General features: G+C 38.1%; 1 protein-coding gene across 2 annotated transcripts; it reads right to left on the reverse strand.

Moving 5' to 3' along the window:
- Window positions 1–3,587: 3,587 nt before the first annotated feature.
- On the reverse strand, window positions 3,588–19,789 carry CEP15 (centrosomal protein 15). Of its 2 annotated transcripts, none has more exons than XM_080674307.1 (6): window positions 19,707–19,789; window positions 18,986–19,098; window positions 18,240–18,320; window positions 16,472–16,595; window positions 9,359–9,433; window positions 3,588–7,418 (listed from the first exon to the last, which is right to left on the reverse strand). In XM_080674307.1, exons 3-6 carry the CDS (start codon window positions 18,290–18,292, stop codon window positions 7,284–7,286), a joined length of 387 nt encoding a protein of 128 aa, XP_080530433.1. In that variant the 5' UTR covers window positions 18,293–18,320; window positions 18,986–19,098; window positions 19,707–19,789; the 3' UTR covers window positions 3,588–7,283. The 2 variants fall into 2 exon arrangements, with proteins under 2 accessions (XP_080530433.1, XP_080530434.1); XM_080674308.1 differs by having other exon boundaries at window positions 5,982–7,418; window positions 19,590–19,713.
- Between the last annotated feature and the right edge of the window lie 213 nt (window positions 19,790–20,002).

Here is a 20,002-nt window from a genome sequence, read left to right on the forward strand (position 1 = left end):
ATTTATGTATGTTGAATCAGCCTTGTATCCCACAGATAAATTCATTTGATTATGGTGCATGATTCTTTTAATGATGTATTAAATTCAGTTTGCTAATATTTTATTGACTTTTTGCATCTGTATTCATCAGAGTTAGTGGGCCATAGTTTTCATTTAGTGTCTTTATCTGGCTTTGGTATCATGGCAATGTTGGCCTCATACAATGACTTTGGGAATATTCTCTCCTTTTAGAATTTTGAAAAGCGTTTGGGAAGAATTGATGTTAATTAGTCTTTCAGTATGTGGTAGAATTCACCAGTGAAGCCATCTGGTCCTGGGATGTTTTTTGTGTGTTGGGAGGTTTTTGACTACAGATTCAATTTCCTTACTGATTACCGGTATGTTTGGATTTTCTATTTCTTTATGATTCAATTTTGGTAGGTTGCATATTTCTAGGAATTTATCCTTTTCCTCTAGATTATCCAATTTGTTGGTTATAATTGTTCATAGTAGTTTCTTATGATCCTATGGATTTTTGTGGTATCAGTTGTAATGTCTCCTTTCATTTCTGATTTCATTTATTTGAGATTCCTCTCTTTTTTTCTTAGTCTGGCTAATGGTTTGTCAATTTTCTTGGTCTTTTGATAAAATCAGTTCTTAATTTTGTTGATCTTTCCTATTGTTTTTCTGGTCTCCAATTCATTCATTCATTCATTCATTCATTTAATTAATTGATTTTTTTAGAGAGAGGAAAGGGGAGAGAGAAAGACAAACATCAATTTGTTATTCCACATAGTTATGCATTCATAGGTTGATTTCTTTTCAGCAACTGTTTTTTATTATTATTGTTGTTTTTAAATGTATCTTTATTGTTGAAAGTATTACAAATGTTCCCCCTTCCTTCCCCCACATTGACCGCATCCCCCCTGCCCACACCCTCCCCCCAGGCCTTCACTGCACTATTGTCTGTGTCCATGGGTTATGCATATAAGTTCTTCGGTTAATCTCTTCCCACCCCCCTCCCCGCTTCTCTCTCAGATTGATCTGTCTATTTCATGCTTCCTTGGTTGATTTTTTTTTTTTGTATGTGCCCTGACTGGGGATGGAACCCGCAACCTTGGTGAATGGGGACAACACTCCAACCAACTGAACTACCCTACCAGGGCTCTAATTCACTTATTTTTGTTCTAATCTTTGTTTATTTCATTCCTTCTGCTAACTTTTGGCTTGTTTTTTTCTTCTCTTACTAGTTCCTTGAGGTGTAAAGTTAGGTTATTTGAGACCTTTCTATTTTCTTAATATATGCATGTGTCACTATCTAGAAATCCCCCACTTTCTGAAAGTTTGCATTGCACCACTTCACTTCTATGAAAGACCTACATTAAAACAGTAATGGCTTATTTTGTGAAGGCAAAAATCCTCTTGAGATTTCTTTCAGTTAGCGAAAGCAAGTATTAAGGTAGTTCTTTTGTAAAAGCGAAGTGACATAATTCAAACTTTTGTAAAGCGGTGGAGGTATTCTTTGCTTTAAGCCATTTCAATTTACGAAAGGCTTCATAGGACACTGTGCTTTCAGATAGAGAGGGAAACCTGTAAATTTTCCTCTGAGAACTGCTTTTGCAACATCTCATCATTTGGGATATGTGTCTATTTTCATTTCTTTCAAGATATTTTTTATTTCTGTTTTGATTCCTTCTTTGACCCATGGGTTGTTCAGGAGTGTGTTGTTCAGTTCCCACGTTTATAAATTTTCTAGCTGTTCTCTTGTTGATTTCTAGTTTCATTCCATTGTGTTTAGAAAAGATACTTGGTATGATTTCTATCTTTAAATCTTTTAAGGTCTGTTTTGTGGCCTATCCTATGATCTCTCCTGGAGAAGGTTCTGTGTGCACTTGAGGAGAATGTGTATTCTGCTGCTGTTGGGTGGAGTGTTCTCTAAATATCTGTTGGGTTCATCTGGTTTAATATGTGACTCAAGTCCAATGTTTCTTTGTTAATTTTCTGCCTGAGTGATCTATCTATTGCTGAAAGTAGGCTATCGAAGTCCCCTACTATTATTGTATTGCTTTCTATTTCTCCTTCAGATATGTTAATATTTGCTTAATATATTTAGGTGCTCTGATGTTGGTTACATATATATTTGTGGTTGTTATATTTTTTTTTCTATTTTATTCATCAGTTTATTTTGTTCATTAGATTTCACATATAAGTGAGATCATGTGATATCTGTCTTTCTGTGAGTGGCTTATTTTGCTTAGCATAATACTCTCTAGGTCCCTCCATGCTGTCTCAAAGGGTAATGGATTCTTTTTTACAGCTGCATAATATCCCATTTTGTAAATATACCACATCTTTTTTATCCACTCATCTACTGATGGGTATATCTTCTTGATGAATCAACCATTATCTATAATAATAAAAGCATAATATGCTAATTAGACCGGACAACCTTCCAGACAAAGCCAGGGGTGCAAGGGAAGCCTGGGTCCTGGGTGCCAGAGGGAAGCCGGTGCCTGCAGCTGGGGGAAGGAAGGCCTACTCTTGCATGAATTTCATGCATCGGGCCTCTAGTCATGATATAAAGACCTTCTTTGTCTCTTGTTACTGTTTGTTGCTTAAAGTGTATTTTATCTGATAGAAGCATAGCTACCCTCACTTGCTTTGGTACACCACATCTCATTTACACATTCAGCCAGGTTCTTTCCACCATTGGCTGTTGTGATTAATGCTTATGTGAATGTTGATGTACAGATATCTGTTGAAGCAGGGAGGATTTCTTTCTTCATTCTTTATCATAAACCTACCTATTCATTAAGCTTACACAGTGTCCAAATCAGTAGTAGTGGAAACGCTGCTTCAATGGAAAACCCCCACTCAAGATCTTTGAATAGAGAAAGAAGTCTCTTTGTTCTAGTCATCTTTTCTGGGAAATTATGAAAACTGCTTTGTTTTCTTGCATTGAGAAGACATTTAGATCTTCATACTATATTAGACCTTGTCACCACTTACTATATCAAGAATTACCTTTTGTTTATCACTACCTTCAATCCCACCCACCGTCCAGAAAGTAAATTCCATGAGGACATGGATTTTGGGGGTGTTTTGTTTACTGCTGTATTTCTGGTGTTGAAACTGCACCTGCTCCACTGTAGGCAGTCACTAAGATCTGCTGAATGAATGAGTGGTGCTTGAATGATACCACCTCTGTGTTTACTGGATAGCATTTTAAAAGGCTTTCCATTTGGTTTCTTTTGCATATCTGAGTATTTGATTTTGGTAGAGCATGCTACTACAAGGATATGTTTATAAGTATTATAGATCTTATAAATAGTTGGAGACAGAGTATGGAAAATAATTATGTTGCATTGGGAGATGAAACAAGATAGAGATGGACTAGAGAAAATATAGAAATAGAATTTTATCTCCCTCTAATTTGACTGAATTGCCCCCAAAGTGGAATTGCCTAAAACATTAAAAAAAAAAAAAAACTTGTACATTAATAACCTAGGCTTAGGTCAAAGCATTCTTCATTATTCCTTCCTTACAGTGGAGGTTAAATGACCTAATTATCATCAATAAGATAAAAACACGCTAAATCACCACTTTCTAAAGAACACTGTTTCTTCTCAATGGCACTATTTATTGATTTGATTGTAGTCAATCTACATTACTTTAGCAGAGTTTCTGTCCTTGTCTTTGAGACACAATTTAGAGTTGTTATAATAGCAAGAACTTTAAAACATTACTATAGGCAAGGGACCTGGTCCTTTTTCTTGCAAGCAAGGAAACTTGACTCTGAGAGGTAAGATGATGTCCGGAAACATTTTTTAGCCTCTGTCTTTGTTGGAGTCATTTCCCTTGTCTTGGATTTTAGTCGGTATATAATCTCAGTTCCAGTTAGAAAGGGAGTCACAATGCCAGGTGTCAAATCCACAAACCAATTGTCTCCTAATTGCTGAAGTTTGACACATCCCCATGTTGGCCCCAGAAAACTCTACACGTTCTTTTATTAGCAATAGGGAATTAGATTTCCTATGTAGACAAATTAACTTCTAAATTATAAGAGAAACAAAAACACCACCAGCGAGAGAGCAAGACCCCTTGTTCCAACTCAAAAGCTTTCTAAAAGAAGTTTGTCTCCTCTTTCCCTTCTCCACATTTTCCACCATTTCTTTTCCGGTCTGAACTCACCACATGGCGATTGCCTTCTCTGAAGAGGAGACTTTGGTAGGCAACCTAATTAAAGTGGAGAGGTCAAAGTAGACTATTGAAATGAAGAGTGTTTCAACCATGTAGCTATTATATTTGGGCAATTATTGAAAAGGGGGAAGAAACTCTTTAGGGAGATTTAAAACTTTGCTTCAAATAAGACTTCAAAAAATAAAAGGATGCGAATTGGCTTCGAGTAAAAAGACTAATGAAGTAAGGAAGGAAAATAAAAGGATACATTTTGTAGATAAACTAAATTCATGGTCTTGTGCATCAAATTTTATACACTAAAACTCATCTGATGGTGGTTTAAAGCTTAATATCTTCCTCTTGTCTGAAACTAGTGATTGCAAACTCTGGTTTTTCACATCATAACCCATCCTCACCTCACCCTCGGCCTGTCTCCAATGATCTCAGAAGTGACAAAATGACCTCCAAATAAGTTTACTTTTGACTTGGTAACATATCCACCTTTTTTTTTGTTTGTTTGATGGAAAGGGAGAATGACAAAAGTGTAAAGAAAGTGAAAGATTAGTATCTTCATCTAAGTCTTAAGGTGACAAAAGTTAAAACACCTCATGCACAATGCAGAGAAAAACCGTTTGCCTTGTATTTCATTCACACTGCTCCCGATGCACGGGGAGACCAGAAGTCTGCTGTCCAGAGTACAGGGCTTTTTTTCCTTCGTGCTTAGTAAAATTTAAAGTCTGGAGAAAAACTGCAGCTTTTCCCGATCCTTAGCATTGCATAGCTTAATAATTTCATATACTCGAAGCATTTCAGCAGAAAATGAGCTTTGACTATTTATAGATTAGCAGCAATCCAAGAAAGGCTGTGGAAAATTCTGGAAACGGCCTTTATTTTGAAAACCCATTACTAAAATAATTAATAGTTTTCATGAAGAATAAATAGCAGGTACAATGTAGGGTATGGACAGGGGACTAAATTAGGGGGTGGAGGTGTGAATAGTTGACATTTCTTTTTTCTTGTCTGATTCCTACTAATTGTGCACAAAAATATACATTAGATGTGGCATTTCTCCCCTCCTTACGAAAACAATGCTTGGAAATCCCTGTGTAAAGCTAATTTGTCATGAGGAATATAAAGACCTTTAGTGGGGTATCCAGGTCCCTATGGAAATTTTTTTTATAAACACACCATGTGGTGCAATCTGTTACAGCCTACAAGAAGGGGAGGGTGGAGCACACTCTGTGGGGCCAGGAACAAAGTCATCTCTGGGGCTTTTGGAGTATTAACTAAAGTGGGAGAGATGACACAGCTTACACCTAGAAATACCTTCCCTTCTGCCCTAAATCCTAACCCATAATATATTAAATGTATGCCCTCTTTAAAAACTAGTTAGCAAGTTAGTTTAAGGGAGAAAAACCTGAATCATTTTTGAGATGGTTAAATTGCCATTCATTTTGTATTTTAATCTAACCTACTGGTGATTTAATTTACAAAACCCAAAGGAAGTGTACGCTCAAATATTTGAGGACGTTAACGTATCAACCACTGTTTAATTTTGGAATGTGCCTACTTGCTTGACACAATATTTTACCATCTCAACAAATGTTTAGCCTTTTTTTCACTTGACTAAAGAGAAATAAGTTTCACATTGCCTCATTCACCTTCTTCTGTGCATATGCCGGGGAAGACTGGATGTTAAAAAAAACTTCCTCATGTTCCTTTCTCCTACATCGAAGTCTGTTTACCAACTCAAAGCTGCTAGAAAGCGCTGCATTCTCCTGCTAAATCAACTGCATGGCTAGAAATCAAACTGTAATGCAACAAGGGAAAAATTATCAATTTATTTTCATGGCAGAACGTTCTTGAGGAGGTATAAAATTTTTCTGGTCGCTATGCCAAGTTTTCTTTTTTTTCCTTTGTCTTCCATTTTTAAAGGCTTTCAGCTTTGATGCTGATAACTCTTTATAGTTATCTAACAGTTCTAATATTTTGTGACATTTTGTATTGTGACACTATAGATGAAATTGTCATCGGACTGACACTCTGTGCTGTTTAGTCCTTAATTACAACTGTTAACACTGTAGAGAAGTATGCTAATCTGCCAGTGCATATTATGAAAACAACGTTATTGTTATCCACACCAACACCCACTCAACAGGATATTTCCAAGATGGTAGTGTAAAGGAACGTGTCGGCAAAATGGATGTTTCAATCTAGTTTGTCCTATTATCTTCCTTTAAAAACACAAACCAGTTTGAACTACACAATCTTTCATTGTACTGTAGCGTAGACTCCCTTCAGTAGCAGGAGCTGCTTCTATAGTTAGAAAAGTTATAGTTTTGTGTGCAAGCAGCAGTGCACTGAGGAACCTCAGAGCTGTTCAGGGTTGTGACCCAAAGCTTTCTGACAGTTGTTTCAGAAATAATAAAAGTAGAAGAGAAGGAAGGGCAAGTTTAAAGATGAAAAGACGAGGGAGGAGCTGTTTGCACTCACAGGGTTGGCAAGTCAAAACCCAATAGCCATCCCCGGCTCTAGGAGAGTGTCCTTTTCCCAAACCGAGTCCTAGCTGAGGTAACTGGCTACTGACCAAACGCTTTGTACTTGTTTCTGCAGAACTTGTAGAGCTTTGATTATTGCCGAGGAGCAAAATCCTCTGAATCTATTTTTTGACCAATATTACTATCCTAAAGCAGCTAAGTGCCACTGTCTTTTCATTTGTTAGAAGAAACTAAAATAGCCTTATCCCCATAATAAAATAACTGAAAAGTAAGGATTCTAGAAAATGTAAAGTCAGAACTAACAACTGGGACTCACTAAATGAGAATGACTAAATGATTTTTTTAAAAATAACATACACAGCACTAATTTAGCAATTTATTTAATAAACAGTCTACCTTCCAATATTAGTTTCTAATACTTGCATGGATTTGATCGAAAGCAAATTCATGACCTTGAGATAGTAGTGGGTCTCTAAGGGACATTCTGAGACTGGCCTGTAGATTCTCATGTCTTTACTATCATTGAGGAGGTGATGGGGCATAAGCATATACTCGGTTCCTACAACCTTCAAATTCTTTAATATTCAGCTTTACTAAACACGTTTTTTAAGCTAGTATGAGAAGAAGTCATCGCTGTGCCTTGTTCCGAATGGTATTTTCTGCTTCATTTTGATTTTCAACACCAATAGGATATGGTGCTCTTCCTAAAAGAAACTGTTCCCATTTGGGAATATATTCTTCCACTGATGCCCAGTAAAGAGTCTAGGAGAAAAAAACATGCAAAAGAAAAAAAAAAACATATCAAGCAATTGAACTTGGCTCTTCATAATAGTCTAAATGTTTATTCACTTAAATGTGTGTGTGCGTGTACACACATACATGTAGAATGCACTTCCTCTACAGAATATTTTATGTTAATTTTAGAAAAAAAATCTGGCTACTTACTAGTGTTAATTTTCAAATTTCTCAGTAAAACCAGAGCCTGGCAGAATTACAGATTTCAGAACTTTATTGTGATTTTGCACGCCCTCTTGTGGCCAACCTTGTGATTATTACCAGTATTATTTACGGCTACAGTTGTTAAATGTTGTTGTTTAATGTTACAAATCCCATACTAAGTGATTACCCACACTAAAATTATTACAATAAAATGATTAAATATGAATTGCTTTAAAATTAACATAAAAATATTTCATCTGGGATGAAGTCAGGAACTAAAATATAACTTGTATGTTACCATATAGGATTTGGGTGAATTGACCCCTTATTTGCATGGGGAAAACATTAAAAAAAATGCACTGTATCTTTGAACAAAGCACATGATATGACCGATTTTAATTTCTTTCTTTTTTTGTATAATAAAAAAAAGCAAGATTACCTAACAAGTTTTTAATTCAACTAACTTGGAAGTTGAGGTGCTGTATGATTGGCCTGCCTCTAGCAGTCTGCAAGTTCTGGAAGCTCCTGCAACATCACCATATTCTGTGTGAGAGCTTTAATGGTTTCTTGGCTGACTGTCCTAAGGAGGTCAAGAAAAGTAACTGCCCAAGCTCCTCGTCACGGGAGGGCATTTTGTATTAGGTCATCACTAGCAATGCCATTTTGGGAAGTTCAGCCAGTTGGACAGCATTAAGAACACATAATGATTCACTCTGAGCATGAGAAAGCTCCAGGGGTTCTGAGAGTTGAAATTGGCGAGAGATCTCCATAACCCTGCATGAGTGCATGTGGTTGGAGAAACAGCCTGACGACCTTAAATTAGAGGTCATCTTGCTGGGCGAGACCAGCTAAGAGAAATACCACGGAGGCCTGCGGTTGGGATCTTCTCCACCATTTGTGGCTAGATGAACCCCTATTGTGTGGGCCTGAGTGAGGAACTGGAGCCTTCAACAAAGAAAAAGACATGCCTAGGGCACATTCTGTACCAGAGTGTTTTCTCTCCTTGATCACTGGCTTTTCTCATTACTCTAGATCAGTGGTCGGCAAACTGCGGCTCGCGAGCCGCCGCGGTTTGCCGCTCTGTTGACTAATGAGTTTGCCAACCACTGCTCTAGATGAACACAGAACATTGAGGGGCAAATTCTCAGCCTTTAAATTTGAGTCCATTTCATCCCTGGTTAGGCAAGCAACATTATATTTGTAAAAGGTCATTAAAAATATCAAATCAAGCTATTCTATATGTGGTTAAATTCCCTTTCATCAAAAATACATTCATATGCCAAAGATGGTTTATTTTTGCCAACCATCTTCCCAATCTGTTCTTGAACTGAGCAAAATAAAACAGACAAAAGCCACACTATGCTGCATAAAATGCATTTAAATGGCATCGGTTGCATGTTTGGTGAAGGGCTGAACCGCTTGCGCCTTGTAACTTCAGCCAACAGGAAAAGCACTTTGGTTCGGCATGTTGTCACCTTAACCGTTAGTGCATATTGTCTGCCAGGGTTTAACAGGATAGTCGTTTCTAAGTGACTAGGTGAAAAGACACAGGACCTTTATAAAATTTTACCTTGTAAAAAAATTTTTTTAATTAAGATCTCATCAATTACCTACTATGTACAAAGTATGGCTCTGTGGACATATAATGATCAGTCATATGTTGTTTATTTTAACTGAATAAATACATCTTGGAAATACACACATATAACCACTAGTTAATTTACAATGATAAAGTCTCTACCTTTGTTTCTTAAGATTCTCACCTCAAGAGACACCACCTCAGGCGGTGGAAGTGGGTGACTCCGGGTCTGCAGAGACTTTTCTGCGGCTTCTATATCCTGTAACAGACATCAGCATTGAAAACATGCATTTACATAGCACGCACCTGCGGTAGCTACAGGGATGTCTCAAGCCTCTCACTTTGGCTCCCCTCGGATACGGTTCGAACTGATGGAGGCACTGAAGTAGGAGAGCTGCTCATTGCTTAATTGACCATTTCAGATACAAAATGCAGGGCTTTTTAAAAAATAAAAGGTGTGGGGTAGGGGGAACTTCTAAATTCTGCCTTATTTTAAATAGTGTCAGTAATTTTTGCAAAAAACAAACAAAACAAAAAAACACCCTCCTCTAATAAAACTGCTCAGAGCAACGACTTAGCTCTAAAATCATTAAAAACAGCCAGATGGATAAAATAGTCAAATATTCAGATACAAAAAGTCAGTTACCCAGCCCCACACTGTGCTAACCTTGAAAGTAAAGAGATCGATTCTGTCTGGATCATGTAAATGATATATTAATGACACATTTCATTTGTTCAGTATTCCACTCTTGTAAAATTTTATACATATGCAAATACTCCTCATATTTAAAAGAAGGTCAGTAAGGTACCTTTGCAACAAGAACCTGTTCACTTTATCTAGATTTTTAGAACTAGATTTCTAAGGTAACCTCGATGGCAGGTTTTACTGCTTGGCAGTGTATCATTCAGCCGACGGCATTCAAGCTCTGCTTTAATTTGGAGCTTAACTTGTAGATGTGTGTATTTTCTCTTATGATTGTAGCAACACCAGGGTAATTAAACTTAATCCATACCCTGGGAAAGACTTTACCTTGATGCATGTATGAATTTCATGCCCAGAAACATAGCACCTCCAAGTTGTTCCTGAAACATGTGAGTTCTGTTTAAATGAATGCTCCCATCAGCACCTGTGTGTCTGGTGCTTGCTTATGTTTGTCAGGTTCACAGAGGCCTTGGCTGAAGGCCATGTAAATTCTGTCTCTCCTTTGAGCTTAGAAAAAAAGGAAAGTTCCCTGATCCTGGTACAAGCATTGGAGCAATCTAAGTACAGGGCTGTTGGACAGACGGAGGGAGATGGAGAAGGGCGTGGGCGTGGGTGTGAAGAAGCCAGTGCTGAACAGGAGAAAAGAGATAGCAGATGGCAGCGGCGGGGAGCACGGGATGGGTGTGAAATGTAAAAGGGAAAAACAGGAAATTCCCTAAAGGGACTCCCCAAAGTTGCACAGCCATTGATGCACCTGCTGTCTAGAGGAAGGTGATTTGAAGGGGAAAAACATCAATTTAGGGATAAAAAGCCCATCTATTAGCATGGTGATCCCGTCCCAGAAGTTTACAGTTAAGACACATGCTGAGGAGATTTGATGCCAATGCTACAGCAGATAGAGAACACTAACTCTTCTGTGATTACATTGAGATTTTACGGGGTCCTGGGAAAATAATGTTTTACTTTTATAAGACAAATAGAATAAAATCACAACCCTAATTATGCCATTATTCTAAGAACAGTTATAAAGTTGTAATTTTTTGTTAATCCTCACCCGAGGATATTTTTTCCTTTTTTTTTTTAGGGAGAGTGGAAGTGGGGAGAGGGAGAAAAACATCTATGTGAGAGACACACATAGCTTGATTGCCTCCTGCACACACCCCAACCTGGACTGGGGATTGAACCTGCAACCCTGCAGTGTCCAACCACTGAGCAACACTGACCAGGGCATAGTTATTGTTAATGGTAGATCTAGGTGTCACGGATACCTGTAGACAGGATTATAAACACTTTTCTTAAAGATCAGAAAGTAAGGACACTGACTCTCTCACAGAAGAGCAGATCTGTACGGGGAAGCGTGGCCTGGAAGGCAGGCCGGGGCTAGGGGCTGGACGGTCACCTCTGCAGCACGTCCACAGGAGGTCATCACCTCCAGAGGGCTTCTTCCTGAAGGGAGGCTCACTTTGTGGATGTCCTGCTTACCTCTCTGACTCCTTGTCTTCTTAGCTGGCTCCTTTCTCTTTTATCCCAAGTGTGGGCTTTCTTAAGATTTGTGACATCTGTTGTCTTCTTTTTACTTTTTCGCCCTCCAAAATGGTCTCTTCTCTTCTGCTTCAACCATTCATGTACAAGGATGGATGATTTTTCTTCCTAGCCCTTACTTCTCAGTCTTATAAACCAAACTCATCTTCTTGCTACTGAAGTTACTGAATGTATAATAGTGGAAATTCTGTTCACCCAGCTGCCCTTTATCTTCAACTCTTTCACTCTCTGCCATTGAAAGTTCAGCGCTTCAGGATGTCTCTCTGCCTTTCCGCATCATTCCCAATGAGATGGTCTTATTACACTTACCATTCAACAGATCCTTACTGAATGCGTTCTTGGACTATGCCTAGACTACATCCCAGTTGCTTCAGTCCATACTGAAATGGATTAATTTTGCTAAAAGACTTTAAATATGTCCTTACCTAGATTAAAAGAGTAACTGATACCCACTACCCAGAGAATGAAGTATGAATTTCTTAGCCTGACTGGAAAATGTCTGACTACACGCTGCCAGAAGGAAAGGATCAGCAATTACACTTGAAATGATGCTTTATGTATGATGGAATTAATTTCAGTAGCATTTTACTTAATATATTTCATGTCATTTTATTGGAAGTGTTTACCAGAAAATCTAAAATTACATATGTGGCTCTCATTCTGCTGCATAGCACAACTTAGGTGTATCAGTTCCTAGGAATTCTGGGAGTCAAAGGGATACCCAGTGATACCTCAGCAATGTAGTTGGCAATACCTGGGCTCTGGAAACCTCTGTGGGACAAATGACCCGATTCCTTCAACAAAGAAATTAAAAGGGCAGGGAGGAGATTCAGGACTGCAATCAATCAATTAATAACTGGATTTTATTTGTGTTTTTAAAGGATTATACTTTTTTTAACTTAATTTTTCCCCTATACTCTCTTCCATTCACCCCTTCCCTCCCCCACAATTACCTCACTGTTGTGTTAATGGTGGGTTTTATTTGGATCCTGATTCAAACTAATGTAAAAATGTGTTTATAAGCAAATCAGGGAAATCTGAATCCTCACTGGATATTTAAGGAATTACTGTAAATTTCTTAGATTGATAATGATATTGTGACTTTGCTTAAAATAGTCCTTCTCTTTTACTGATTAACACTGAAATAATACAGAGGTAATAAATTGAGCAGATGAAACAATGTGTTGCTGACGATTAGCTTCAAAATAATTTGAGGGGCTGGGATTGGAGGTGAGGGGCATGGATGAAACATGATTGGCTGTGTTGGATAATTATTGAATCTGGTGACATGCACATGGAAGTACATTCTTCTCATGACAATTAAAACACAAGCTTCCAATGTGCATGACGGTGTGTTACACGGGGGCAGCCAGTAGAGATGAGCTGACATGATCTGGAAAGGTAAAACTCGAACACAGAAGCTCATGGACTGACATCTTCCCCTCCTCACAGACGCTCCTCCCTCCAACCCAGCAACAGACATCTCCCTACAAATGTATAGTGAACCCAGCTGGGGCTGGGCTGGGTTTAATCTTTTAAGCTGCTGGAGGTGCAATTTCTGGGATAGGAAAAATAAGACAATAAAGCAGGAGATACAGGGTGATTGTTATAAGGAATACTTAAGTATTCACTTATTCTTCATTGAATTGGAGAAAATGAGAAATGTCAGGAGGAAAGCGGACCAACGTGGACCTGTAAGCCACTGGCCATCCTGGGTGACAAGCAGTTTGTGCAAGGCTCTGTCAGCTGGCTAATTTATTTTTGCAAATGCATTTAGAGAAATTTCATTGAGTTTCATATTCATTTTGCTGAAATTTTATTACATTTAAAAATAGCCCTAGCTGGTTTGGCTCAGTGGAAAGAGCGGTGGCCTGTGGACTGAAAGGTCCTGGGTTTGATTCCAGTCAAGGGCATATGCCGGATTTGTGGGCCTGATCCCCAGTGTGGGGCATGCAAGGAGGCAGCCAAGCAGTGATTCTCTCTCATCATTGATGTTTCTATCTCTCCCTCTCACTTCCTCTCTTAAGTCAATAAAAATATATTTTAAAAAAATTTAAAAATAACTTTGTGACAACTGACCTTAGAAAAATAATACTGCCCAGTCAGGATTAAGGTAGGTATCCCCACTTAAGTTTTCTCTTTACTATCCCACTAAAACGTAATTGTTTTTATACAAATCATGCCCTTTGTTAAGAGCATTCCCAAGTATTTTATAGTTTTACTGCTAATGTGAAAGTTATCTCTTATATTTTCCAACTGATTTTATATGTTTATCTTTTATTTATTAATTTTGCTCAACTCATAATAGTTTAAAAACAATTTTGGCTTTTCTTAGTATATAACTATGCCATTTTAGAATGCTAGTGTTGTACCTTCCTTTCTAAAAGTTAAAGCTCATTCCCTTTTAGTATTTATTATATTGGCCAGAACATCTAAATAAGATCAAGTAACAGATGGTGAGCTAGGTCATCCTTATTTTGTTACTACTGTATTTATAGGAATGCTCCCAAGTTTTAATGGAACCACTTTTGAAGCACATTGCACTAAGTACATATCCTGATGTAACTCAACCTGTTCTTGACAAGAGGTATTAGGAGTAGTTATTATGGTTTTCTCATCTCTACATAAAGGAATTAGAGCAGATTAGTGGTTTTCAGAGTTCCTTAAAGCCACAGCAGGGCAGGCAAAAAAGGGCTAAGTGGGTGGGGCTTTGGACCAAAGCTGTCCATTTTTATCTATTTTACATCTTTGGAAAAGGTATATGGTGAAAAAATATTAAAAACCTTTAGATGACAATCTAATCTAATCTATATGCTGTTTAAAGCCTCTTCCAACTCAAAATTCTATATTCAAATCCTATTTTACTTTCACAATAATTTTTATAAGAGTCATTAAAATTATTTCCAAAGTTAAGAAAATATGAGAGACATATAAGCATAACCAATGGATACAGACACTGGGGGGTGAGGGCATGAGTGGGGGGATGGGGGGGACAAAGGGAGGATAAGGACACATTTGTAATACCTTAATAAAGGAAAAAAAATAAAAATCCAGAAAAAAAAGAAAATATGAGAGAAAGCAGAATAAAAAACTGCGTACACAGTTATTCAAAATATGTCAAACAAATACAGGGAAGAGACTATATCTGGGATATAATAGGTGCTCAATAAATGTTTATTAAAAGACTGTAAGGAAATGTACAAAAATAATTCCTAGATGGGCAGGATAAGGAAGTTATTTCATCATCTTTGCTCTTTCAAGATTTTTGCGTGAGAATATATTACTTTGATAATCAGGGGGTAAATACCATATCACACTGGTTTCTGATGGCTATAAAACAGTTCATTATTTTCCTTCTAGATATGACAGTTAATTTCATACCTATTAGATCCAATCTCTCCATTCTCGAAATCACGTTACATCTAAATAGCAAATGAATCCTCCTCAAAAACTCACTCGTACGTTTCTTACATAAGTCTCTATTTTTCTTTTACTCACACACTTTCACTATATTATCTGTACATATTAAGTCTCAATTTACTCATTTGGACTCACAGTACATATCCAACCTTTTCCTGTGACTTGCCAAGCTAGTTAGCTCATGGCCCCAAAACACTATTAGGGCCACTCATTCTTCTGCTGTTGGCTCTCCTGCAACCATCCAGTGGGATGCATCGCCGTCTGCCTGTTTACACACAGCTCCAGCAGAGCCTCCTCTGAGACCCTTAAAAGATTCAAGCTCTCCAAGATTTTTTACACTTACTCCTAGAATATGAGTGCTGAGTAGTCCACATAACTTACTGTTTGATCATACAAAGTCTCATATTTTATGTGTGACAACTTTACCTCATCAACTAAGCCTGTTAGCTTCTTGAGGTGAAGAACTCTGATTTATATTTATTTTGTTGTCCCCACTTCCTAACTAGAACTAGCTCAATTGTAAGGACCCTCTGGGTATTCATCAAATACTTGCTCATTAAAAGATGCTTGAAAACCAAATATTACTTGCACTTGCAGGAAGTACCAGGAAGTGGCAACCAAGCCTTCAAGCCTTCTAATTAGTTTTTCTGACTTTTCACAGCAAATTCCAGATTATCCTATATTTTTCCATTTAAAAATAAATATTGCAAAAACCATTGGGCAAGTAAGACATATGGCAATATAGAATGCTTTGGTAGCACTATGGCTGTGACTTAAATTACTGTGGCTCAAACTGCCAGAAGCTGAGAAGATAACTGAATTTTCCTCTTCCTTTATCCTCTAGTGAGGACAGAAGATAGCTAAATCATGCCTATCGATGAAAATATTTAACAATAAAAACTGAAAACACTGCTTTATAACTTAAATAATATAGCCTTACCACCAAATGTTTTAGTCATAGGATCTCTTGGAAGCTTGACTGGAAGCAAACTTTTAGGGTTTTAATTATGGATGAAGCCATACAATTCTGGAAGCAAAGTATAGCAAGCAGCCAAAAATGTTACACATATGATTTTACTCCAAGTGGGCACATTGGCCAAATGGTGAGGCCCTGCGCAATTACACACTTTGACCACCCCCTCCATCAACATCAAAAGGGATCTTGAAAATCTGTTATCTGAGATATGAATCTGTGTGTTGACTGTGGCCCCAGTAAGGCAAAATCAAATCGTTCTTGTTTTTATGATGTTAAAATAGTTTTGAGTTGGATCTAAATACATTATAGGTACTTTATGGTATTTCAAGATCTCCCTACAAAGAAAAGATGGAAAGCTTCATCTTGTATTTATTACTTATTGCACAAAAAACGACCGTAAAATTCCTTCTGTAGTCATTTATTTTCTGGTTGATTGAGAACATTTAGCTTAAGCAAACTTCACTTTTTTTCATTTAAAAAATAAGACTCCATATGTTATTTATCTAACTAACATGGGTCTAAAAAGTAGATGATGCTTCATTAATTCTATTTTTTACTCACAACAAAGACATTATATAAATCAAAATTATGAACTTCACTTGAAACATTTTTGCAAAGGTGGGCAAAATCACTATACTCAAGTCATGGAAACTTACCTTTAAAAGGCTAAGGTTCCTTTTAAAAGCAGCCTCAGCTGCTTGAATCTGAGATGCCTTTTCCTTGTTTTGATCTCCAAATTTACTCTTCATTTGTTGAAGTAACTTTAATCTTTGTGATACTCTAGAAAAAATGGAGATTATATAAAGTTCTTTTAGAAGGAGACATTTTATTGCTTGACCAATATAAAACATTCATTTCTTAATTGTACTTCACTTCGAATTCAACCTATTTTGAAAGCCCATTACTATGTAAATTAATAAGATAGTGAAAAACTTAGGTAGTTCATTAAGTCTTAAATCTGGATAAAATTATTTTTATTTTTATTAACATATACTGGTATACCATAAGTACATGCTTCTGTTTCTTTAGCCTCTCTGATCTTCTGAAATTATATTAAGATGTGAAAATATGTTTTCATTTTTGGTGAAAATGCAAACTGTAATACACATCCCTTTATATATACTTTGTATATGCTTATGTATACACCTCCACACACACATACATTGATATAACTTGCTATACAAAACCTTCTGCTTAACACTTCAATACCCCTGAAGCTCATGTTACACATTTAGAATTGTGCTAAACTTCCATATGTTTGAAGAAGCAATAAAAATATTTTTTTCCTCTTTTGCCAAGAGAAAGATGAGTGAGAGGCTGTACGTATGCATACCCACAAGGTAAATCAGCAATTGAAGAAAGATGTAAAAAGTTGTAAGTGAATTATCAAACTACTTTGTTATACATAATATACTTTAAAAGTTTCTCACTGGTCCGATGCTCAGTTGACACGTTTTTGGTCCTCTTAAATGATTCATAAATAAAGATGTCACATGATAAAAAATAAGTAAGTGGTATATATAATAGTTTAACTGTTTCCCAGATAAATGTGGTGATTGTCAAGAAACACTGCTTCATATGGCTGTCACTGAGGGTAGAGCTAGAATTTGGTATTTGAACAGTTACTTTCATAAATAACATTTCTTAACACATTGCGGACAGATCACGAGAATTCTCGCTTCATATTACACAGTGTTTTACAAAATATCATACTTTAAAAAGATATTAGCTTGTAAGAACATGTAATAACTTCAAAATGCAATGGGTATTTAATTTTAAAGCATGCCTTTAATATTTATGTAAAACGTTTTTTGTACTCGTTCAATAGAAACTTATCTGGCCCCTGGGTAAAACTAGCAATAAAACTACTGGTCCACAATGTGTTAAAAGGCCAAGGACGAGGGCCTGGTAATTAATTAGAGGGAAGGAAAACATGAGAACCTGCAGTCAGAGGGAGAGAAGGGTTAATACCAAATGTAAGTGCAAGATTGACTATATCATTGCAGGGCCCAGTGCAGAATTTAAACTTGTTAAAAAGTACTAGGAATTTCAGGAGTGCAACATTAGGGAATTAAACCAAGTGTGGGGGCTGTGGCTACACAGGGCACATACCCCAGGAAGCTGGCCCAGGGTAAGAGGCCTAGAGAAGTCCATTAATTATCGATGTGTAGCCCAGAAAGGGTGAGGGGGGGGGGGTGAAATGATCTAACTATTAGTAACAAAAATAAAAACATATAGAATATAATTATACCTTTTAATTTTTGTTATTCTTGAGACAATGACATTCCGTAAGACCAAAATCTCTCAAGTGTCTGAAAATTGAAATGACACACTTTCAGATCTTTAAGTCTTCCTGTGTACACAATGTTTCACTAGTCAGTGTAATTTATACATTTAGATTAATTAGCCTTTAAAAAAACTTACATTTCTTCATGTCTTTTAGAAAGGCGAAGTTCTTGAGCGAACAAGGAATTCATCTTTAGTTAAAGCTGCCTTATGAGCTTTCTGATAAATAATAAAAACATTTAGAGTTACTTCCACCACATGTCCTCAGCTTTGCAACATTTGATCATTTTAGTACCTCAACCCATTAGTCCTCTCAAAAGAAAAAAATTAAACTTGAGATGTAATAATGTATAAAATGAAAGTTTGGATCTAAAAACATTTTTACTTACAATGCATAGTTTTTCTTAACCAGATGCATCTAAAAATGCTGTGAATCAGGTAAATTCAACACATTTCACATTTTCCCTTCTCCCTCCCCCCCCAACACATTTTAACCTTAAATAGAATTCAAAACAAACAGGCAGCTGGTACTAAGACTAGTAAACATTTTATTGAATCAACAGAAAGAAAAATATCTACTCTGTAAAATTCATCACAGGAACACCATCCCTCATGCACGTGCGCGCGCACACACACACACACACACACACACACACACACACACAAACACAAAGAGAGAGAAAAAGGCAAACAAGTATTAGAACCACTGAAAACTCCCTTTATTGGAAGACTGCCCTGTCCCACCACTTCTTTTCCAAATAGGAAAGTGTTTATGTGTAACTGTGGGAAAAGCACCATTGGCCCCTCGACTTCACCCTGGCTGCTCAGGACTCACACTTGAGAAGTCTGGGAAGGCCATTTTCATGGCACATGAGCAAGCTCACCTTGGCTGAAGAACCCAGGCCAGAACCGGTGGAGGTCCAGCTAAGTGCTCTGAAAGGCTTGGATCCTGAAGGCAAGTCATCTGATTGGGTGTAAAAGTTGAGGGGGCCAGCTCCTAAGGGAGAAAAGACAGGAATAAAATTCCTTCCTGCAATGAAGCATTGGCTCTCCTAAATTTTATGAAATGACACACTGATTGTTAATCGCCCAAGTGCCCCGTGCTATGGAAAGAGAGTGCAGGGCAGGGAGCCAGGCCACGGAATTGTAACACCGCCCTGCCTGCCCTGCCCTCAGCAGGTTTCCTCCTCCAGGGACCATTGCCTTGTCTTCAGCACCGAGGACAGCAATCGCCCCAGGATCCCCACCCCTACCCCCCAAGGATGGAGTTACAGATATTTCCCCCTAAAATCCCTGCAGCCCAGTCCTCGCTGCCTTCCAGTTTCCAGTGCCCTGTCAAGGAAACCCCGGAAAGTTGATCCAGGGTCACCTCTCTGTTACGCCTGCCATCAGCACTTCAAACCCCACACGAATTCGGCCTTTTGAACCGAAGACCCGCACGGTTTCACAGCCTCAGCCCTCCGACCACCCCACGTCCTGCCTACACACCCACAGGACTCGGGAACTTTCCTCAGCACCCAGCTCTTCCCCCTGAGAAACATGTCCTCTCCGGCCCTGCAGGCACTTGTGCCGCCTCGGGCCACTCGGGAAAGTCCAGCGACCCACCCGCTGTGATGCTGTGGGACTCCACGCCGACCTCTTCCGGAAAAGCACAGCGTCTGCGCAGAGGCCGGGTCTCAGGACGGGCCTGGGCGTGGCCACGCAGCCGTCTCCAAGTGACGTCATCACGGCGGTATAAATGGCGGCCTCTGAGCGCAAGGTCAGCGAGGTGGCGCTACTCTGAGGGGTGAGCTCTCAGAGCCGCTTGCTGAGAGTCCCGGGAAACTTTGGTGGTGGCTCAGTTTCAAGGTCGTTTAAAATGGGATCTGAATGTGTTCAACAGGCTCCAGAGAATGCAGCTG

Source organism: Plecotus auritus (genome assembly GCF_963455305.1).
Source record: "Plecotus auritus genome assembly, chromosome: 6".
NCBI lineage: Eukaryota > Metazoa > Chordata > Mammalia > Chiroptera > Vespertilionidae > Plecotus > Plecotus auritus.